This window comes from Bubalus bubalis, chromosome 3, assembly GCF_019923935.1.
Source record: "Bubalus bubalis isolate 160015118507 breed Murrah chromosome 3, NDDB_SH_1, whole genome shotgun sequence".
Taxonomy (NCBI): Eukaryota; Metazoa; Chordata; class Mammalia; order Artiodactyla; family Bovidae; genus Bubalus; species Bubalus bubalis.
Genome location: NC_059159.1, coordinates 121352657 through 121370470, shown reverse-complemented (window position 1 = coordinate 121370470; position 17814 = coordinate 121352657). Strand labels below are relative to the sequence as shown.

Here is a 17814-nt window from a genome sequence, read left to right as displayed (position 1 = left end):
TAAACTGCAGGAGCTGGTGATGGAGAGGGAGGCCTGGTGTGCTGTGGTCCACGATGTCGCAAAGAGTTGGACACGACTGAGCGACTGAACTGAACTTAACTGAACTAATAATTAACATAAGCATCACAAATAAAGGGACAAACTCACATCAGCTCTGTAGTAACCAGAAGTGATTATGAAGAAACAATCAGATCAATCCAAATTTTAGGGAATTCTGAAAGAAACTTTAACTGGATCCTTGTCAGCTGTCCAGCAGAATGGCTATGCTGATGTGGAAATAAATAACTTTTGGAGACAGCAATTGTTGGTGAAGAGAGGCTACACTGTCCCTTCTCCTGTTTCTCCTCTATGAATTCAAGTGAGGAGAAGTTCTAAGATTCACAAAGACGGGGGGTGCTTGCAGAAGGGAAGTCAGACAAGTCTACGTGGGTAGAAGAACTGCTGATCTGAACCCTGTAGACAAGAGGACTGAAAAGAGGAAGCAGAGCTGGGAGATAGAGAATAGAAGGAAATTGCCTTGGTTTCTCAGATCAAGAATAAGTGAGCTCCCCAAGAGTCAAATGAATTTTGTGGAATATGGTTGGGCCTGCGTGCATGCTAAGTTGCTTAGTCATGTCCAACTCTTTGCAACCACATGGACTGTAGCCCACCAGACTCCTCTAAGCATGCAATTCTCCAGGTAAGAATACTGGAGTGGGTTGCCATGCCCTCCTCCAAGGGATCTTCTCAATGCAGGGATCAAACCCACATCTCTTATGTCTCCTGCATTGGCAGGCAGATTCTTTACTGCTGGTGGTGCCTGGGCCTGAGCTGTCCTGTTACTCTCCCCATTCAAAAAGTCTCTATGTGGTAGGATCCCAGCAGCAAACTAAGTACATCTACTGCTGGAAGAAGTCAGTAGTGTAAGAAAGAGGCTGAACCAAAGCAATCTCTCGCATCCAGGAACTGGACCCTGAAGGGTACAATGAGGTAACTTCTGGAGGGTCACAAATGGACCCCAATGAGACAGCAGGCATTCACCTACCCAAGAGAGGACAGGAAGAATCAAGCAGTAGCAATCCAACAGGCAACAACCACCAACAAAAAGAGGCTCAAGACCTCTTCGAGGAGGACAGATGTTATTGTTCTTAGAAAACTCAAATATCTTGAGAATCTCAGTGTAATTCTTACCTGTCCAGGAAGACTGCTCCAAATACTGACAGTATGAGAATAAGACACTGGAGTGACATGACTGTTCATGCATAGGTATGTCTTTGTGTAACAGCATTCACTGAAATATCCCAGGTCACCTCCAGCACACAGAAAACATTTGAGATTTCTCTTAATCCTGCTCAAGCGGCTTCATTGGAACCAGAGTCTCACCTGCTACTTCCAGAGAGCCCAGGATTCCTTCTGCAGCATGCACAACTTGTTGGAACATAGCAATCTCAGTGAGCATCCACTGGCCTAGACACAGCATCCAGCCATTCCCTTTCCAGGGACCTACTGTTCACTAGTACCACCCAGAAAGTAGACATAAGGTCCCAAGATGTCTACTCTGGTCACCTTCTTTCTCTCTCACTCAAGTCAAGCAAGGCTTCTCTTATTCAGGAAAAGGGAGATTAAGGTGAATCTCTACTTCCTCCCATAGTATTTATTCAAAACATTTTGGACATTGCCCTCAAATCCTAGGCTTTCAGTTACTAAAGTCAGGAACACCATTTCTTCAGTTCTTGCCTTCCATATCTTTCCCTGAAGTAATGGGAACAAGAACTGACAATAACACAGGGGATAAAAGATATGTGGACATAATGTAATAATCACCCTATGACATATCTACATATATCACAGTTACCAAAGGAGAATGACATATCCTAAGATAAAAGTGAATGCAAAGTGTTATTACTGAATGTTAAACTCACCATCAGAAAAGTCTGGAAAGAAAACATTGGAAAAAAAATACAGTTCACCCCAAAATTTTTAAAGAATCTCAATTTTTAAAGACATAATTGGGGCCAGAGGAACTTTCATATCAAAGATAAGAAAAAGGGTTTCTTTAGAGTAGTAGCCCAGTGATTTCTGAAAATATTTTGTGGACATGTCACAGTGACTGCAGAAAACTGTCCCTAGCAGAGAAAACAGAAGAGGGACCATCCACATGAAGAACTCTCAGGACTAGGAAGCTACAGTCACATGATATTACAGCTAAGAGTTCTAGAGGTTATTTAGACCAACACTCCCATTTTATACATCAAGAAATTGAAATAGACAATGGAAAGACTTTCAAAATCACTCAGAGAGACAGCAGTAAACCAACCTCTAGAACAAGGATCCAGTTATTCCATTCCTCTTGTTAATAACTTTTAACTATTAAAATTAGTACATTGTTAAATATTCAGAAAATGAAAGAAATGCAAAAAGGGATTTAAAAAGTCCCCACATGTCAAAGAAAAGTTTGGTTAGTATTTTAGTGTCTCTCTAGGTATTCTCCCCCTAACTGTACAGATATATTTATAATAAGTATATTAGCCTGCTCAGACTGCCATAACAAAATACTATAGACTAGGTAGCTTAACAACAGAAATGTATTTTCTCAGTCTCTGGAGGCTGAAAAGTTAGAGAGATCAGCATTCTAGCAGAGTTCAGTAAGAACTCTCTTCCCAGCCTATAAATGGCCACCTTCTTGCCATGTATTCTCAGATGGCAGAGAGCACTGTTGTCTCTTCTTTTTTTTTTTTGTCTCTTCTTTTTAAATAGGTAACAGACTTATCAGATCAGGGCTCCGTCTTTATGACTTCATTTAAAGTCATAAATGACTCTCTCAATACAAACACATTGGGAGTTGGGGCCTCAATATATGAATTTCAGGGGGACAAAATTCAGCTCTAGAATTCTGCCTCTGGTCCCCCAAAATTCACATCCTTAAAACATGCAAAATGCATTCATTCATTCCAGCATCAATTCTAAAGTCCAAAAACTCATTTAAATACCAACTAAATTAGACATGAGTGAGAATTCAGTTATGATTCATCCTGAGGCAAAATTCCTCTCTAGCTGTGAACCTGTGAAACCAAATATGTGCTTCCAAATTACGATGATGAGACAGAAGGATAACTTCACTCCACTAGGAAGAGATAGGAAAGAAGTGACAGGTCTCAAGCTAGTCCAAAACCTAGCAGGGCAAATTCCACTAGATTATGAGGCTAGAGAATAATTCTCTTTGGTTCCATGACCCGTCCTCCACTGGAGTGGCAGTGTCACTCCCACAGCTCTGCAGAAGGGCCCTGGCCCCATAGCTCTCAGTGGTGATCACCCTCTGAAACAAAAGGAAACATCTCTGTCCCCTGGGCCTGTGCTGAGAGTGGCAGCCCTAATATTCTCCAAATCACCTTCCGGGTCACTTTTGCCTTTCCTCAAGAACGGCACATGTTTACAGTCAAATACTCTATGATTGAGTCTTGAAGAATTCAAGAAATCCAACAGCCTTCCTTCATTCCATCCCTCTTTCTCTGTCCCCTTTCGTTGAAATTGGCAATGTCTCTGCTGGTATAATTCCATCTCTTTTCCTGGCTTCTGCTGATGGCTGGTTAAGTCCATGAGTCATACCATGATCTCTTTAGTATTTTCTTCAGAACAAGATTTTTCATTTTTCACAAAATATAGGCTAAGGATAGGCTAAGAATTGCCAAATCTCCAAATTCGAGTTCCATTTTATTTAACAATTTCATCTTCAATTCAACCCTCTTTTCTGGCATTTTACTATAAGCAATAAGGAAGACCCAAGGCATATCTTCATTATTTAGTTTAGAAATCACCTCTGCTAAACACCCAATTTGATCACTTATAAACTGTACCTTTCACAAAACCCTCAAACAATTCAGCTAAGTTCATTGCCACAGGGATCACCTTTCCTCCAGTTTCCAATAAACCATCCCTCATTTCCATCTGACACTTCTCCAGAGCATCCTTTAATATCCATTTCTCCCAACAGTCCCTGCACAACAACCTTTTTTGCACCTCAAAATTCTTCCAGTCTTTATATCCATTACCCAAACTTCCAAAGCCGCTGTCACATTTTTAGGTATTTGTTACTGCAGCACCCCGACTCTCAGTACCAAAACCTATACTAGTCTGATCAGCTGCCGTAACAAAATACCACAGTCTAGGTGGTCTAAACAACAGAAATTTGTATCCCACAGGTTTAAAGTCTAGGAAGTCCAAGCTCAAGGTGCCAGCTGATTTGGTTCCTGATGAAAGTTCTCTTCCTGGCCTGTAGATGGCCACCTTCTTGCTCCATTCCCCTTAGAAATCTCTAAGGTTATCAGCCCTATCAAATTAGAGCCTCATTCTTACATTTTCAATTAATCTTTCTCATCTGCTCACAGGCTCTATCTCCAAATACAGTCACATAAGGGGCCAGGGCTTCAGCGCATGAATTTTAGGGGTACGCAATTTGGGGTATATAGCAAAAACTCTTAAATTCTATACACACACACACACACACATATACCTATGAGTGAAAAAGTTGGCTTAAAGCTCAACATTCAGAAAACTAAGATCATGGCATCCGGTCCCATCACTTCATGGGAAATAGATGGGGAAACAGTGGAAACAGCATCAGACTTTATTTTTCTGGGCTCCAAAATCAGTGCAGATGGTAACTGCAGCCATGAAATTAAAAGACGCTTACTCCTTGGAAGGAAAGTTATGACCAACCTAGATAGCATATTCAAAAGCAGAGACATTACTTTGCCAACAAAGGTCCGTCTAGTCAAGGCTATGGTTTTTCCTGTGGTCATGTATGGATGTGAGAGTTGGACTGTGAAGAAGGCTGAGCACTGAAGAATTGATGCTTTTGAACTGTGGTGTTGGAGAAGACTCTTGAGAGTCCCTTGGACTGCAAGGAGATCCAACCAATCCATCCTAAAGGAGATCAGTCCTGGGTGTTCCTTGGAAGGACTGATGTTGAAGCTGAAACTCCAATACTTTGGCCACCTCATGCCAAGAGTTGAGTCATTGGAAAAGACCCTGATGCTGGGAGGGATTGGGGGCAGGAGGAGAAGGGGACGACAGAGGATGAGATGGCTGGATGGCATCACCAACTCGATGGACATGTGTTTGAGTAAACTCCAGGAGTTGGTGATGGACAGGGAGGCCTGGCGTGCTGTGATTCATGGGGTCACAAAGAGTCGGACACGACTGAGCAACTGAACTGAACTGAACTGAACTGATGTATATGCATATACACATACAGAGAGTAAGAGTTTTGTATATTTTAATTTAGTTTCATGAAAATTTCCCTATTATTCAAAGCATAATATTCAAATCTTATGACTATTATATTTACTGTTGCTTATCAAGTCATTTTCAAATTTTGCTATTTAAATATTTTGAAATGAACATCTTTCTATACAAATCCTCATCAGTTTCTTGATTATTTAGGACAAATTTCAAGAAATTCAACTGCTGAGTCAAAGGTTATGGATTTTTAAAGCCTCTTGGTACATATTATCAAATGGCTTCCCACAAACCTATACTAGTATATACTGCCATCTGCAGTAGATATTATAATTAGAATAAAAATATTTTTCTAACTGAAAAAAAGCCAGTGTCATAAATGACTATAAAGGCAAGTTTTTTATTAAAGGAGATTAAAGATTCAGGACAACTGAGTAAAAATGTGCAATTCTTGATTAAATTACATGCTGGTGTAAGGCAGGCCTATGAAAACACTTGGGGGACAACTGGGGAATTCTTAATATTAACTATATATCATATATTATTAATATATATAATCAGTGTTAAATCTCTTGATTCTAATAATGGTATTTTGGTTATGCAAAGTGTTCTCTTAGGAGACACATGCTGATGTGTCATAAAGTCTGATGCTTATATTCAAATGATTCCAGAAAACACACATGTATATTTTTATGTATGTGCATATACAGACAGAAATGGGAAACATCAGTAGGGAGGAAGAGAAGCAAATTTGGCAAAATGTTAATCACTGAATCTAGTAAAAGGTAAATTGGTATTCAATGTACTGTTTTCTCAACTTTCCTATAAGTTTAAAGTTTTTCCAAATAAAAATATATTAGAGAGTAGTCAAAAGACAGGGATAGGCTATGCATATAAAACAAATTGGGCTTCCCTGGTGGCTCAGACAGTAAAGAATCCACCTGCAATGCAGGAGACCTAGGATCAATCCCTGGATTGGAAAGATCCCCTGGAGAAGGGAACAGATACCCACTCCGGTATTCTGGCCTGAAGAATTCCACGGACAGAGGAGCCTGGCAGGCTACAGTCCACGGGGTCGCAAAGAGTTGGACACCACTGAGTGACTTTTCACTTCACTTCACATAAAACAAATTAGCTGGTAAACATATTTAAAAAGTAAGAGAATTCATAAATGCTGATTATTTATATTCTCTTATTTCCTCCTGCCCTCTAAGCATTTGCTCTTTAATCACTTGAACTGCATTTCATCATATGGAACCAAGAAGGAATGGAAGAGAAAGTTCAATTATTCCATTTCACTTACATTAGCCATCTTGGAAAAAGACTTAAAAGATTAAAAACTCAAAATTATCTCATTACAATGAGTTTTGGAAATGACTTAGAGACTTTAATTCACAACTTGGTGTTCAATTCATATTCTTGTCTCCCATGACTCTAAATGCCTGATAAATACTAGTTCCCAAATGGGAAAAATGAAAGTAACAAATCATATGTAAAATAGGTGTTATTTAAATAAAGAAAAAGTACTGACCTCTGCCAGTGATCTCTCTTTTATCAGGAGAGTAAGTAGCCAATAGAATAGAAGACAACCAATGGATTTATAAACCATGGATAGAGGTTCTTCTTCTCAGAAACAGTATGAAGTGGTATAACATGGTGGTTTAATGCATGGGCTATAGAGTCAGACTGTTTGTATCTGAGTATTTACTTCACCACTTACTATGTAATCTGTGGCAAATAACTCAATCTCAGTCTCCTCATCTTAAAAATGAGGAAAACAGTAAAATCTATGTCTTAGGGTTACTGTGAAGATTAAATAAGTTACTACATTTCAGCTCTTACAGCAGCATCTGGCATACTATCAAACCTCAAAATATGTTAGCTACTATGGTTCTTATTATTAGTAGCATTATCACAATAACTACTACCACTATTACCAGGACTATCAACCTGCCATTGAAAAGAGTTTGGCAGTGATTCAGAAACACTACAGCAACACATAAGAAACAAAACATAGGCACAGCCACCCCCAGAGTTGAAAAAGTGAAAGGGAACTAATTTCGAGTCAGTCCTTTGGTGTCTGCTCAAGCTATTCTGAGAGAAACTGAAAAGATACCAATATACCAACAATGTACAGCTCATTTCAAAAAGGAATTTGTGTGGTCTGGATAAGTTAACCTCAAAGGAAATAACAAATTCTCTCACTCAGTTAATCATTTATCAAACTTTACTGAGGCTTACTGATCTCCTTTACTGAGGCTTACCTGAGTTCCTCCCAGGTGGCACTAGTGGGTAAAGAACCCGCCCAGCAATGTAGGAAATACAAGAGACATGGGTTTGATCCCTGGGTAGGGAAGATCCCCTGGAGGAGGAAATGGCAACCCACTCCAGTATTCTTGCCTGGAGAATTCCATGGACAGAGGAGTCTGGTGGGCTACAGTCCATGGGGTCACAAAGAGTCATACACAACTGAAGCAACTTAGCCCACACACACATATTATGTTATCAGGTGTTGAGCCAGATGCTAGGAACACAAATTTTGGCCTTTAAAATTTTTGCATTCTTATCAAATAAATATATATAGATTATAACATATGATGGCTATATATATATAGGATACAATGGGAGCAGAGGAAAGACCTAAACTCGAGTTTCCAGAGGTGGAAACTCTTAAAGGACAATAACAGATAAATGGAGACAGAACAGTAAAAATCATTCCTCTAGGGGTAAAAGCTGGTAAACAGAGGGAAAAAAGCCTCACTGCCCTACCTACAGCCACACAAAACCAAAAGATCTCTTCTTAAAGCTAACGGGGAGATAGCCATTGGGAGGATGAGCCTGAATAAGGTGTATTTCTGGAATATCTTCTGTTTATACACACCATCTCTCTCCAACCTCCCCAACTCAAAATAAGCCACATTTGGAGAACTGACAGAAAGCTGTGATTAAGAAGAGATTCAGAGACAAGTTTCTCACTTACAACACTGGGCGGCAGCAGTAGGCAATTGCTTCCTCTGGCTTTCTTCTTGACTAGAATACTAGAGGAAGAAAGGAGAAAAAAAAAAACAAAACACAGTAAGAGGCCCAAGTCAAGAGGAAGCGGGGGAAAAAAACATAGCTACCTATAAAAAGGTTTAGCATTTGACTGGAGTCAGATTTCTTATCAAACAGAAACAGATCATCCTGCTATTGATTTTCCTGTGTGATCCTGACATACAGGCCAGACTATCAGATATGGCATTGGCCCAGTGTGACAAGCTAAACCAGGAGAGCAGAAAGTCGGCTCTGATCAAGGTCAGCTGGGCACCATTCTAGCTCTGCCAGGCAGTGGTGGAAGGCTTTGGTCTTAGAAGATTTAGAGGACTTAGAAAACTCAGATAATGTATATATTTCCCCATCTGGGTGATGGAACTGAAAACCTCTCTGAGACTTGAGTTTTCTCCATCTTTAAAAAGAAAAAAAAAGTGGTTCTTCCCTCAGAAGATCCCGTGGGAAGTTAAATCACTTATGTAAGCATGCAATACAACATCTGGTATTTACTAGAGTCTCCTTCCCAGTTATACTCTAACCTCCCCAACACAACTCACCACTATCACCACCAAAAAAACAGACCACTGAAGCCATAAAAAGAAAGTTGTGTAAAAGGAAGCCAAATTAAGTTCATGTATTGAAGATGGGCAAGATTTAGAAAGGCAAAACAAAAAAGCATAAACAAATTAACACAGGTACAGAGAGTCTGGAAGGTAAAATGGGTTTGGTTCAAAGCCCAATGGAGGACTGGAAAAATATAGCAATTTGGTTCAGCAATTTATAAAGGTAAGTTGGAAATGTGAGTTTTCATCCTGACTCTGCCATTTATTAGTAAACTGTAGATTCTCGGCAAGACAGAGCTTCTCGAACACTGAAGGCCTCATCCATTCAACAGATATTTCTTGAGTGCCTATTATGTCTAAAGCCTTGTTCCAGGCACTGGGGGAATAGAAATCACAGTAAGGAGTTTAGATGTTACTCTAGTCTGTTGAGAAGCTGTGTGAAGTTTTAAACACCAGAGGGATATGACTTGATTACGCTTTAAAAATCACTTTGGCTGCTGTGAGAGAAGAACTGTAGGGAAATAAGACTAGTTATTGTAATTATTCAGATCAAAGTTGATTAGTGGCTTACACATGAATGTTAGTGGTGAAGGGCATGTAAAGTGATTGGATACAAAATACAAAACACTTTTCGTATATAAACATACTCTTCTATATAAAGTACTTTACAAGCAACAAAATACAATACAAATACCAGAGGCAGACAATGCTATTACTACCTCCACTACAGTAAGGAGCAGAAGTCAAGCACAGTTCAAACAATATAATAGTATTAGTAAAACTGTCAATCATAAAAAAGTTCAAAACTTCCTAAAGGACAAGCAACCCACTCCAAAGTAACAAAGGGACTTGATTATAATAACTAGTATAAATAACTAGTTTATATAAATTACATAAACTAGTATAAGTCAGTCGTGTCCGACTCTTTGCAACCCCATGGACTGTAGCCTATCAGGCTCCTCCGTCCATGGGATTTTCCAGGCAAGAGTGCTGGAGTGGATTGCCATTTCCTTCTACAGGGGATCTTCCTGACCCAGGAATCGAGCCCGGGTCTCCTGAATTGCAGGCAGACGCTTTACCATCTGAGCCACCAGGGAAGCCCACTAGTATAAATAACAATGATTTTTATAGACAGTACACAGGCATAACAATGAGGAAATCATAAAACTTTAAGCATTAAACTAGAAGAAGAATTCAGACTAAATAGATGAAGCAGATATTTCCAGAAGACATGTTTAATGAATCTCTTTATGGTCCAGCAGAAAACTAAAGACGACCTCAGTTAGTTCAGTTCAGTCGCTCAGTCATGTCTGACTCTTTGCAACCCCATGAATCACAGCACGCCAGGCCTCCCTGTCCATCACCATCTCCCGGAGTTCACTCAAACTCACGTCCATTGAGTCAGTGATGCCATCCAGCCATCTCATCCTCTGTCATCCCCTTTTCCTCCTGCCCCCAATCCCTCCCAGCATCAAACTCTTTTCCAATGAGTCAACTCTTCACACGAGGTGGCCAAAGTACTGGAGTTTCAGCTTTAGCATCATTCCCTCCAAAGAAATCCCAGGGCTGATCTCCTTCAGAATGGACTGGTTGGATCTCCTTGCAGTCCAAGGGACTCTCAAGAGTCTTCTCCAACACCACAGTTCAAAAGCATCAATTTTTCAGCGCTCAGCTTTCATCACAGTCCAACTCTCGCATCCATACATGACCACTGGAGAAACCACAGCCTTGACTAGACGGACCTTTGTTGGCAAAGCTACCTACAATCTAATTAATGATATTAAGAGATCTGAGGGAAAAAAAATCTATAGTATTTATCTTATAGAAAATATAAGTATTATAAGTAAGGAAAATTAAAGGCCAATCTCATTTATGAAAATGGATGCAAAAATCCTAGATTACCATACCAAATCATATGTTGGTTATTCATCATATATGTTTTTAATATTTCCATGTGAATATGTATGTATATGTAAGAATGTTGACATATAAATAATGTATCATGACCAAAAGGACTTTAAAGGATAGTTCATGGACTGCAAGGAGATCCAACCAGTCCATTCTAAAGGAGATCAGTCCTGGGTGTTCATTGGAAGGACTGATGCTGAAGCTGAAACTCACATACTTTCGCCACCTGATGCGAAGAACTGACTCATTGGAAAAGATCCTGATGCTGGGAAAAATTGAAGGCGGGAAGAGAAGGGGACAACAGAGGATAAGATGGTTGGAGAGCATCACCAACTCAATGGACATGAGTTTGAGTAAACTCCAGGAGTTGGTGATGGCCAGGAAGGCCTGGCATGCTGCAGTCCCTGGGGTACAGAGTCGGACACACGACTGAGCAACTGAACTGAACTGATAATGTTTATGTGACTAGATAGGTCTATTTCTCCTGAAATAATAATCCTGTTTTAACTACTAATAAATGATAATAACTCAGTGCTTCCAAGGACAAGTCTCCCACTTTATTCATCAGAAATGTCTTGTGTAATATTGGAATTTGCTTGTTATATAAAGTTTACAGTCAGCTTGAAAAATTCTTTGAAAAACTGTGTTGGGGTTTTGATAGGAATTATATTAATTTTGCAGGTGTCTTTGTGGAAATTTGACATTTTTCTGAATATTAAAATTTCCTTTCCTCTAGCAAGTGATTAATAAATACAATAAATGGGGAAAAAAAAATAAAGGATAGTTCAATATCACCACATGAAGAGATTAAAGGAGAAAAACTATATGATCTACCAATGCAGAAAAAAATCTTTATAAAATCCTTTACTTTTTCATGATAAAATACCCCGGAAAATCAGAAGGAAAATAAGATTTTCTTTAATCTGATAAAGGGTATCCATCAAAATCTATAGCAAATATCATACTTCAAGACTCATGAAGCATTCTCTTCACAGTCAGGAAAAAGACAAGGCTTCCCCACTTTCTCTATTAAAAATTACACAAGATGTTTTACACAATGACATTTTTAAAATAAGAGGTCATCAAAAACAAGGAATGTCTGAAAAAATATCACAATCAAGAGTAGGCTAAGGAGACATGACACTTAAATGTAATACAGTGTTCTGAATGGAATAATGGTACTGAAAAACAACATGAGAGAAAAATCTTAAAAATTTTTTCAAAAACTAAGGATTTTTTAGTTAATAAAATATAAAATATTAACTTTTAGTTAATAACATACCAATAAGGGTCCACTAACAAAGCTAGTGGAGGTGATAGAATTCCAGTTGAGCTCTTTCAAATCCTAAAAGATGATGCTGTGAAAATGCTGCACTCAGTATGTCAGCAAATGTGGAAAACTCAGCAGTGGCCACAGGACTGGAAAAGGTCAGTTTTCATTCCAATCCCAAAGAAAGGCAATGCCAAAGAATGCTCAAACTACCGCACAATTGCACTCATCTCACACACTAGTAAATTAACGCTCAAAATTCTCCAAGCCAGGCTTCAGCAATACATGAACCGTGAACTTTCAGATGTTCAAGCTGGTTTTAGAAAAGGCAGATGAACCAGATATCCAATTGCCAACATCCGCTGGATCATCGAAAAAGCTAGAGAGTTCCAGAAAAGCATCTATTTCTGCTTTATTGACTATGCCAAAGCCTTTGACTGTGTGGATCACAATAAACTGTGGGAAATTCTTCAAGAGATGGGAATACCAGACCACCTGGCCTGCCTCTTGAGAAATCTGTATGCAGGTCAGAAAGCAACAGTTAGAACTGGACATGGAACAACAGACTGGTTCCAAATAGGAAAAGAAGTACGTCAAGGCTGTATATTGTCACCCTGCTTATTTAACTTATATGCAGACTACATCATGAGAAATGCTGAGCTGGAGGAAGCACAAGCTGGAATCAAGATTGCCGGGAGAAATATCAATAACCTCAGATATGCAGATGACACCACCCTTATGGTAGAAAGCAAAGAAGATCTAAAGAGCCTCTTGATGAAAGTGAAAGAGGAAAGTGAAAAAGTAGGCTTAAAGCTCAACATTCAGAAAACTAAGATCATGGCATCTAGTCCCATTACATCATGGCAAACAGATGGGGAAACCATGGAAACAGTGGCTGACTTTACTTTTTTGGGCTCCAAAATCACTGCAGATGGTGATTGCAGCCATGAAATTAAAAGACACTTACTCCTTGGAAGGAAAGTTATGACCAACCTAGACAGCATATTCAAAAGCAGAGACATTACTTTGACAACAAAGGTCCATCTAGTCAAGGGTATGGTTTTTCCAGTAGTCATGTATGGATGTGAGAGTTGGACTATAAAGAAAGCTGAGCACTGAAGAATTGATGCTTTTGAACTGTGGTGTTGGAGAAGACTCTTAAGAGTCCCTTGGACTGCAAGGAGATCCAATCAGTCCATCCTAAAGGAGATCAGTCCTGAGTGGTCATTGGAAGGACTGATGTTGAAGCTGAAACTCCAAAACTTTGGCCACCTGATGCAAAGAGCTGACTCATTTGAAAAGACCCTGATGCTGAGAAAGATTGAAGGCGGGAGGAGAAGGGGACAACAGAGAACGAGATGGTTGGATGGCATCACCGACTTAGTGGACATGAGTTTGGGTAAACTGCGGGAGTTGGTGATGGACAGGGAGGCCTGGCATGCTGTGGCCCATGGGGTCGCAAAAAGTTTGACATGACTGAGCGACTGAACTGAATTGAATTGAATTGTAATAAATGTACCATACTAATGTAAGATGTTACTAATAAGGAAAACTAGGGGGTGGTGGAGATAAAAGGTGATATGGAAACCTCCTGTACCAACTGCTTAATATTTTTGTAAATGTACAAGTGCTGTAAAAAATAAATTCTGTTAATAAAAATAAATGCGCAAAAAATTTCACTTAAAAAATAAGACATAAGGATGAGAAAGAAAAAAACTTACTATTCAAAAATACAAAAACTAAAACACCCAAAGGAATTTCTAAACTAGTAGAATAACGAGTTGGTAAATAAGATGAATGCTAAAAATAAAATTGAACAGCAGTGCCTTATATAGATAGCGATAAACTACTAGAAAATGTAATTTTTAAATATATCATTCACAATTACTAGGAATAAACCTAACAAAAGAAGCATAAAACTTCATTGAGGGGCTTCCCTTGTGGCTCTGTGGTAAAGAATCTGCCTGACGATGCAGGAGACACTGATCTGGGAAGATCCCCCAAGCCATAGAGGAACTAAGCCCTAGCATCCAAACTAGTGAGCCTGTGCTCAAGAGCCCAGGAGCTGCAACTTCTGAGCCCATTCACCTACAGCCTGTGCTCTGCAAGAGAAGCCACTGCAATAAGAAGCCCACACGCCACAACTAGAGAGTAGCCGCTTCTAAGCAATGAAGACCCAGAACAGACAAAAATAAATGAATAAATAATTTAAAAGAAAAGAACCCTGTATGGAGAAAATGGGTTTTTCTCCTACAGTATTTCTGATCTTCTGAAGTTTAACTATATTTATTACACTTCCTGCTTATTGTCCGTCTCCTCCTAGTTGATCCAAGAGGACACTGGTCTTTGTTTTAACTTCTGATGTATACGAAGCATGTACAATAGTGCCTGGTACACAGTGCTCAAAAAGTTATTTGGTGAACAAATGACTAAATTGGTGACAAATGTCACCAATAAACAGACAAATGTGACTTCTGGTTCAAGATGGCAGAGTAGAAAAGACGTGTGCTCATCTCCTCCTGCAAAAGCACCAAAATCACAACTAGTTGTTGAATAACCACCGAAAGGAGACCACTGGAACTTACCAGAAAAAGATAGCCCACGTTCAAAGACAAAGAAGAAGCTGCAGCAAGACAGAAGAAGGGGCACAATCATGATAAAATCAAATCCCATACCCATTTGGTGAGTGATCCACAAGCTGGAGAACAATAACACCAAAGAAGTTCTCCCACTGTTGTAAAGGTTTGGAACCCCATATCAGGCTCCCCAGCCTGGGGACCCAACAAAGGGACTGGGAATCCCCAGGGAATCTGACCTTGAAGGCCAGTGGGATTTGATCATAAGACTTCCACAGGACTGGGGAAACAGAAGCTCCAATCTTAAAGGGCACAAACAAAACCTTGAGCACAGCAAGACTCAGGGGAAAGGAGCAGTGACTCCATAGGAAACTGAACCAAAACCACCTGCTAGTGCTGGAGGGTCTCCTGTGGAGGAGTGGGTTGCCAGGGGCTCACCAAGGGATTGGGTAACTGGCAGCAGCTGTTTGGGAAGGTCCCCTTTGGCATAAACCCTCTTGGAGGTCACCATTAACCCAACCACAGAGTCCATAAACACGAGTGTGTTTGTGTGTTAGTTGCTCAGTCATGCCCGACTCTTTGTGACCCCATGGACTGAAGCCCACCAGGCTCCTCTGTCCATGGGATTTTCCAGGTAAGGATACTGGAGTGGGTTGTCATTTCCTTCTCCAGGGGATCTTCCTGACCCAGGGATTGAACCTGGGTCTCCTGCACTGCAGGCAGATTCGTTACCATCTGAGCTATGAGGGAAACCCATAGACATGAGGGCTGAGGCCAAAAAATTAATAGGGAAGAAGAGCAACCCCACCCATCGGCAGATAATTGGATTAAAGCTTTATGGAGTAAGGACCTGCCCACCAGAGCAAGAACTAGTTTTTCCCACCACCAGTCTCTCCCATCAGGAAGCTTACAGATTAGCTTCCTCCATCAGAGGGGAGGCAGAAGGAAGAAGAACCACAATCAAACCATACCACAAAAAGTTAATCAGCATGAAAAATCAGAAAGTTACGTCCCAGATGAAAGGACAAGATAAAACACCAGAAAACAACTAAATGAAGTGGAGATTGGCAACCTTCCAAAAAAGAATTCAGAATAATGACAGTGAGTATGATTCAAGATCTTGGAAAAAGAACTGAGGCAAAGATTGAGAAGATGCAAGAAATGTTTACCAAAGACCTAGAAGAACTAAAGCATAAGCAAGCAGAGATAAGTAATACATTAGAAGGAATCCATAGCAGAATAACTGAGGCAGAAGCACAGACAAATGATCTGGAGGACAAAATGGTGGAAATCACTGCCGCAGAACAGAATATAGGAAAAAAGAATGAAAAGAAATGAAGACAGACTAGGAGACCTCTGGGACAACATTTAATGCACCAGCATTCACATTATAGACATCCCAGAAGGAGAAGAGAGAGAGAAAGGACCTGAGAAAATATTTGGAGACAGATAATAGTTGAAAACTTCCCTAACATGGGAAAGGAAATAATCAATAAAGTCCAGGAAATATAGAGAGTCCCAGTCAGGATAAACCCAATGAGGAGCACACCAAGACACATAGTAATCAAACTGACAACAATTAAAGACAGAGATAAAATACTAAAAACAACAAGGGAAAAACAACAAATAACAAACAAGGGAATTCTCATCAGGCTATCAGCTGATCTCTCAACAGAAACTCTACAAGCCAGAAGGGAATGGCATGATATATTTAAAGTGATGAAAAGGAAGAAACTCCAACCAAGAATACACCAGCCTGCAAGATTCTCATTCAGATTTGATGGAGAAATCAAAAGCTTTTCAGACAAGCAAGTTAATAGAATTCAGCACCACCAAACCAGCTTTACAACAAATGTTTTCTCTAGTCAGAAAACAAGAGAAGGAAAAGCCTTACCTACAGAAAACAAACCTCAAAACATTTTTTAAAAAACTAAGAAAACTGTAATAGGATCATACACATCAATAATTACCTTAAATGTAAATGGATTAAATGCACTAACCAAAAGACACAGACAGGCTGAGCAGAAGAAAACATGCACATGTTTGCACTTCCACTTACCACATCACTCTGCTTGACCCCCCAAATTGTATGTAACTATCTTATATTGTTAGGTTAATCATGTTTCCATTATGGCTTGCAACTGTAATTATCTTTTTTTTCTGGCTATTGATTGTTAAAACTGAAAATATCTTTTACTATTGTGATTATGTAACTATCACCCACTTAATACCATTGTACCATTATTGGTCAACAGAAAAATTATAGAACTCTATATCACTAAAATAACCGCTTAACACAAAAATCTGTAATCACTTCTTAAATTTCATATGCATATCAGAATTATCTTAGAATTTTATGAAAAATACAAATGTCTAGGTACTGCCTTTTTTTTTTTTTTTTTTTTTTGGCCAGAGCACCAGATATGTTTCTAATGAGCAGCCATGTTTAAAAACAATGGACTTAAAGAGGATCTTTTACTTTTATCTAGTTTGTTTCACATTTTCTATTTCATATTCAGTGCTTCCATTTCATTTAGTTTATTTTCTCCAATTTCTCCATCTCTTCACTTTTTTTTTGATGTTCTTTCTCAAGCCTTTATCAAGCATAGTAGAAAAGCTTTTGTATACATATATGTAATATGTATAATATATATATTTTAGAAAACATGAATTTTTGCCTAAGTAAAAAATGTATGACATTTTGATTCCACTTGTAGGAATAGAATGCTAGATTTCTAATTTAAAAAAATAAACATGCAACAAGCAACAAAAGCTTACTGTATAGCACAGGAACTATAATCAGTATCTTATAATAACTTATAATGGAAAATAATTTCAAAAATATGTGCATATGTATAACTGAATCACACACACAAAAAGAATTCTACTTTTTGAAATTCTGTAATGTTTATCTTTTTGACATTTTTTTCTAAATGTCCTATGGACATCTAATAACAACCTATGATATACAAAATTTTAAATGTATTTTTGTAGGATATGGTTAATATAAATTAATTAAATATAAATCTATTATATTTAAATTATTAATGGCATCATTCAAGATGCTCCTATTCTTATTTTTTAATATGTCTTACTATGATTATATATTTTTTCTTTTCTATTTCTTCTGATTTTTGCTTTATGTATGTTTCTTTGTTGTTAAGGTGTCTAATGGTTTATGATGTCTATCTTCTTTGTGAATTGTGCCTTTTATCATTAAAAATATTCACCTTTGTTCTACTTAAAATAG

The 17814-nt window shown here is 38.8% G+C and overlaps 1 protein-coding gene across 3 annotated transcripts in view; it reads right to left on the bottom strand.

The window, feature by feature from the left end:
* Positions 1-17814, bottom strand: part of UNC13B (unc-13 homolog B) — a 204692-nt gene that overhangs the window by 123573 nt on the left and 63305 nt on the right. For all 3 annotated transcript variants that reach the window (XM_044940001.2, XM_044940000.2, XM_044940002.2), the window contains one exon: positions 8198-8255. In XM_044940001.2, coding sequence (XP_044795936.2) covers positions 8198-8255 — 58 coding nt within the window. The remainder of the gene's footprint in view (positions 1-8197; positions 8256-17814) is intronic.